Source organism: Micromys minutus (genome assembly GCF_963924665.1).
Source record: "Micromys minutus genome assembly, chromosome: 4".
In the NCBI taxonomy this organism is placed as follows: Eukaryota; Metazoa; Chordata; class Mammalia; order Rodentia; family Muridae; genus Micromys; species Micromys minutus.
Window position 1 is genome coordinate 82,477,927 of NC_137973.1, and position 6,847 is coordinate 82,484,773.

Below are 6,847 nucleotides of genomic sequence, written 5' to 3' on the forward strand. Positions count from 1 at the left end.
AGGAACCACACTAAATGTAGCAGAAATAAGTGGGGGGAAGGGCAAAAAGTGAAGCTAAAAGTATCCCCAAATACTTTCGCACTTGTGTATACTGCACTATTTATAATAGCTAAGGATGGGCACTAACTAGGTGCAGGATGATAGAGGAATGAATCCAGAAAACTGTCTACACACAATGGAGCTTTTTTCAGCTACAAAGTAAAAAGTTAGGTTTTTCCCGAGTAGTGTGTGTGACTAAAAATAATCCATTAATCAAGTTATCCCATTCTCAAAAAAACAATATTTTTCTTCATTTTTGGTTCCTAGATATTTAGATAATTATATAAATTTATGTATATGAATTTATAATGTATATTATGTGCATATTATGCAATCATATATTTTATGTATGTATGTATTACGTAAAATGTCTTTGGTCCTATAAGATCATGTCTGATAAGAGGCGTTGATTTAAACCAGTTCTAGATCTCAAGCAAAGCATCCCAGGTTATAAAAAAAGGACAGAGGATATAGATCATTTCTTAATCTTCTTTTTAAAACATGAGTAAAGTTATACAAATCCTCCAAGACAGATTTGAGGAAGAAGTCAGGAAGAAAATGTGCAGAGAAAAAAACACTCAACCAGTAGGTTAAAGGTCAGGGCTACTTACATGCCAAAAGCCTAAAGAAACAGACCTAGCAGGTAATCAAAAGATTGATCAAGACAAGAATTAGCCAAGTTGATGATACCTTCAAGCTTCAAGATCATAAATCTACTTCTTTGTTCAAAGGCAAATCCTCTAAGAATTCATTTGCTGTATGCAGGATCTCTTTCAATGCCGAGAGGATCTGCATGTCCTTCACTGGGTCCAGCTGCCACTCTGAGACATAATTACTCACCACCAACATGTCAGATAAGGCAAAACCGAAGGTTGTATGGAACGCTTTCAGCTGAAATACAAAATTGGAAACCCAGAGCTGTGTAAACCTGAGGACCAGAGTTTGATCCATGACAACACTATTAGAGAGATATTAATGTTAAGGAAGAGACAGAAGGGTCCAGGGTCTTACTGATCTACCATTCTAGCCAGGTATGTTCCAAGTTCAGTGAGAAACTTTGTCTTCTTTAAAAGGCATTAACATACTCAACATGGATTAAAAATAAATGACATGCTCTGATTAATAGTGGGGAAATGGCTATCACACCAAAACCAAACTACAAATTTAATGCAATCCGCATCAAAATTTCAACATAATTATTTACAGAAGTTGGAAAGTATATATCTAACTTCCTATGGAAATGCCAATATCAAAATAAAAAAGAAAAGAAAAAAGAAAAAGAAGATCACAAAAACAATCCTGAAAAAAAATAAGTGATGAGGATTGCACCATCCCAGATCTGAAGTTGTATTACCAAGCTACAGTAATTACATCAGTATAGTGTTGGCATAAAAACAGATACATTAATCAATGGGATCACACTGAAGACCTAGACATAAATCTACACACCTATGAACAGGTGATTGTTGATAAAGTCAGAAATGCACACTGAAAAAAATAAGACAACATCTTCAACAAATGGGACTGGTCAATCTAAGTGGCTGTATATAGAAGAATAAAAAATAGATCCGTATCTACCTCTCTGTACAAAACAACTCCAAATTAAGTGTTGTTCATCAGTTTAAGACCAGATACACTGAATCTGATAGAAGAGGAGGTGGGGCCTAGTTTCAAACTTGTGCCTCAGGAAAAGACTTTCTGAGCAGAATCTGTTAGCACAGACTCTAAGACCAACAAATAATAGATGGGACAACATCATTTGGGCAAATGGGCAGCCTCCAGAATTGGAAACATATTTTACAATTTTACATCTGATCAAGGATTGGTATCTAAAAAATTTAAATAATTAAAAAAGAAACAAAAAAAATCTAGGCATCAAAATTTGAAAAATGGGATACAGAACTAAACAAAAGGTTCTCAATAAATGAAACACATGTAACTAGGAAGTGCTTCAAGAAATGTTCAGCATTTTTAGCCATTAGAGAAATGCACATCAGGACGGAAACTTCAGCTTACCCCAGCTATGATGACTAAGAGCAATAAAACAACTGGCAGCTCATGATGGCAGTGGTGTGGGGAAAGGGATCACTTACTTTTTGGTGGGAGGGGAACAAACTTGTACAACCACTACAGAAATTACTGTGGTGGATCCTGAGGAAGCTGGAAATGGATCTACTTCAAATTCCATTTCTACCACTCTACTGGCTGCTTTTGTGTCAACTTGACACAATCTGGAGTAATCACAGAGAAAGGAGCCTCAGTTGAGGAAATGCCTCCATGACATCCAGCTGTCAGGCATTTTCTTGACTGGTGATCAAGGGGGGAGGGCCCAGCCCATTGTGGGTGGAGCCATCCCTGGCCCAGCCCATTGTGGGTGGAGCCATCCCTGGCCCAGCCCATTGTGGGTGGAGCCATCCCTGGCCCAGCCCATTGTGGGTGGAGCCATCCCTGGGCTGGTAATCCTGGGTTCTATAAGAAAGCAGGCTGAGCAAGGCATGGGAAGCAAGCCAGTAAGTGACATCCCTCCATGGCCTCTGCATCAGCTCCTGCTTCCTGACCTGCTTGGGTTCCAGTCCTGACTTCCTTTGGTGATGAACAGCAATGTGGAAGTGTAAGCTGAATAAACCCTTTCCACCCCAACTTGCTTCTTGGTCATGATGTCTGTGCAGGAATCGAAACCCTGACTAAGACAAACACTCCCACATTCTATTAGTGATATTTTCTTATTCATGTCCATTGCTACTTTACTCATAATAACCAGAAATTAGAAACCGCATACATGCCTATCAAATAATGAGTGGATGATGAAAATGTGACATATTTGTGTAATGAAATATTATTCAGACATTAGAAAATAAAATTATAAAATCCACAGCTAAATAGATAGAGCCAGAAGAAATGATGAGTGCAGTAATCCAGATACTAAAAGACAAATACTGCATGCTTTCTCTTATATGTGCACGTTCTCTTTAAAGTTTTGATATGTGTGCTACAATCTGAATAACCACATAGATTATGTTCCTAGAAGCGGTTTAAAAGATAGAGGAGGAAATCACCTGAGGAATGGGAAATCTAGTATAGTGTCATGGAGGGATGAAGGGGAAAGTAGAATAAATAGGTTAAATAGGGAGGGGAATGGGAGAAAGGGGTAAAGGAGAGGCTATGAAGAAGGACAATTTAAAAGCAAACTGAAAAACAATATGGAAAGCTTTAGAAATCTTAGATCTACTAAGGTATAAAATTATAAGGTATAAGATTCCTAAATTATATATCTATAATATGAAAGGAATCTAAATGGAGTCGGTACATAATAGTGGAGACAATGCCCCAACTAGACATCTTATTCCAAGTTAAACATTCCGTGACAGATATCAGTTACATCTTTTTGAGTCATTAGCCAATAGAGTCCAAAGGAGCTGCTCCTCCACCCCCTCAAAATCACAGGCTATTGACAAGCTATTATTTTCTCTCCATGACTTGATGGTAATGCCTTATTGATTAAGATGCCTACTTCTATCATAGAACACACAGAATTTGAGCTGATGCTTAACTAAAACTTTATACCTATAGACTAGCATTCATGGTGTTAGAAGGTACTCTATACAACTGAAGGAGAAAAACATTTATTTAATCTTCTAGCTAGAATCCTTGTGAGTTACAACAGTGACCTGCAAGATATACAGGTGTAGTAGTGTCAACAATGTTACAGGAGAAACCAACCAGTTTTGATTTGGATTTATGGCACATTCCATGAGAAAGAAATCATCCTTGGCTCTACTAAAGTGGCCAAGACCCTGAGACTAGATGGTCATGGGCTTAGGAGAAAACTTCATTCTATTATTGAGCTAAAGAAACAAAGCAATAAAACGACTCATAATGATATTCGTTTAAACCTCTAGAACAATGCCTTACTCAACCCACATCAGAGAAGCATTTTGTTACAGTTACGGTAGATGAGAATTAATACGGAGAAACAAAAACTATACAATGTACAGAGAAGAAGAAACTTTGGAATACTCAGCCCTAAATGGATGTCTTCATCAGACTTCTCCCCTCAAGACTCAGGGATCAATCTGTGCAGAAGAGGAGATATCAAGATTGTAAGAGATAGAAGTCATAGATGGCTGCAATAATAGTGTCTTCCAGACACAAGATGTTGACACACATATTAACTCACAGAATGTGGCAGAATGCATGAGGTCCACACACATTCAATCCAGAAAGTACTAGCACTGAGAGAGGGAAGTGAACACAGGATTCCTTGCCCGACTAAGGAACTTTCTGGAACTGATGCCTACTAGCAAAAACAAAATGCAGTTTTCTCCCATAGAGCGTCACTGGGTTTATCAACCTCATTCCATGGTGGGCTCATGCTCAACACAAAATGAACTTCATTGTTTTTATTTTGTTCATCTATTTGTTTGGGGTTTGTTTTATTTTGTGTTGGCTATTTTATCTTATTGATATTTTTATTTGCTAGGTTTTTTATTTTGGTTTTGAGGGGTTTTTAATGTATTGCCATCATCAGTATTCGGTATGTTTGGTCTGGTTTTTGGGGATTTTTTGTTTGTGTGTGTGTGTGTGTGTGTGTGTGTGTGTGTGTGTGTGTGTGTGTGTGCATGTGATTCCTTTTTTTTTTTTTTCTTTTTTGAAGGAGAAGGAACATAAAGCTGGGTGGGTAGGGAGCAATGAGGATGAACTGGAGGAAGGGAAAACACAATCAATGTATACCGTATGAAGAAAATGAGAACTCTTACAAAAAAATGAATGTACCAGGAAGGGAGGGGAAGCAAAACGGGAGACAAGGGGAAGGTAAGGAAGGGGAGGGGGGGAGATAAAAAAGAAAGAAGAAAGGAGTGGGATTTCTCGGAGTGTGGATAAGGAGGCATTGCCAAGTGATAAAAAAGAATGAGAGAATAAGGTCAGTAACATGAGGACCAGAGATGGGTGCTGGTGTAGGATTAAATAGAAATCTTGGCATGAGCAGGGAATGAGGTCAGATGATCCTACACAGTGTCTGCACTTGTGTAGCGTCCTGAAGCGGGAACATGAGAGAGAGAGCAAACAAACAAAATGAATGAATGACAACTCCTGATCTACGGAATTCCTGTGAAATTGAAGCAATTTTTATATACATGAGCTAATGTCTAGAACTTTCAACTTCCTTTGCAAGGCATGCCCAGGAAACAACGATTTTATTAGACCAGCTTAGTGTTTAATTCTTGCTTAGATTAGCTCTTTCTAAACATAGACCACCTAGGCTCCTAATACAGCATTGTCATTTCTTAGCCCTATTGAAAAACACATTGGAAACACTTTGCCTCTAGGTCATATTGTCTCCTTGTCTGCCACACGATCTGGTTTGTAGCTGTCTCTAGGATTAGTGGTATGATTCAATAAGAGCAATCCACCACACATCCAGTAGTGCATAACTGTGGCCTCTCTTGACATGCTCACAATTCCTTCTCCAACCTCTGCAGAGTTTTGCCTTTAGTCTATTCTACAGAATTTACAGAAATCTTATGGCTGAATATATGGTGAGTTTATAATGTCTGTGATTCTCTAAGATGTAAAATCATAAAATGAAGTGTCATCCCTGCCGGCTTCTGCCTTTCTGTACATTTCAAATATGGAGCTGTCCATTAAACTGAGGACCCTATACATCTCAGACATGTTACCTTTTCACCCTTTAATGCATTAATTAATGCTTTCCTTGCCTGAATCACTTTCTCTTTTTTTGTCTTTTCTCTTACTAAAATGCTTAGACACTATCTCACAGTGTCGCCTTGCAATGAAAATTATCCCCTGTACATTTTCTTTCCTCCTTTGAACCATCAGGACACCCTATCTTCACTATTTCTTACATGATATTGATCATGTCATATTCCTTTGTGTGTTTTTCTTTACCCTCAACTGTCTATAAAATCATAAGATTTTTAGTAAATTAATTGTATTCATTATCTGCATATCACATTAGAGGCTAGAATATAGGTTTGATCATAAATAAATCAATAAAAATGTATTGAATTAATTAAATTGCATCAAATGTAATTAAACACTAAGTTCAACATAAACATAAGTTCATGGTTATTTAATATTTTAAGCCTGGGAAGTGTGTCCTAACTATTCCAGCATGATATTAATTTTTCTCCAGTTTAGTATATTTATTGTTCTTTATATGAGGTTGAATATTATGTATATCGACATTCCTCAGAGAGCTGTTCATGTATTACCTTGGCCTTCACAGGACTACAGTTGTATATGTTTATTAGGTCTCCTCTCGTAATCCAATCCAGAGTATCGACATATGTAAGCAAAGCCAAATGCGGAATGCCTGTGTTGAAGAGATGTATAGGACTTTATCCTTACAGACATCAACAACATTTTTAAGTTAGTAAGTTATCAGTTTTTCTGCCAGAAAATAATGGGGAAACTTTAAATTTAGGAAGGTTTCTACCTCCAGTGCCCTCAAAACTCACACAGACACATACCACACACTGGAGTTTCTTCTGCGTGGAATGTCCCCTTGATTTCAAGCTAAGAAATGATGCTTCACTAAAGACTGCTTTTTAGAAAAAAAAAATTTACCCCACATCATTGCCAATTGCTATTCAATCCTAAATGTATTGTTTTAATAGTGAGTGAGAAAAAAAACCCACAAAATATGGGAGAAGACACTCCAAAAGGGAGAGAAACCATCATTCCTCATGAGTATGCTACTCCTATTTGATGGTGTTGACAAAAAGAAGTTCCAGTCCGAGTATTTAAACCTTTTAATTTCAGTAAGCAGGTAAGTCCATCATTCCTT

The 6,847-nt window shown here is 37.5% G+C and overlaps 1 protein-coding gene across 1 annotated transcript in view; it reads right to left on the reverse strand.

The window, feature by feature from the left end:
• Positions 1–473: 473 nt before the first annotated feature.
• IFI44 (interferon induced protein 44) overlaps positions 474–6,847 on the reverse strand; it is a gene marked incomplete at its 5' end in the record, with an annotated part of 20,587 nt that continues 14,213 nt past the window's right edge. Inside the window, 2 exons of the mRNA XM_080915808.1 lie at positions 474–930; positions 6,273–6,373. Coding sequence (XP_080771934.1) covers positions 745–930; positions 6,273–6,373 — 287 coding nt within the window. The 3' untranslated portion in view covers positions 474–744. The remainder of the gene's footprint in view (positions 931–6,272; positions 6,374–6,847) is intronic.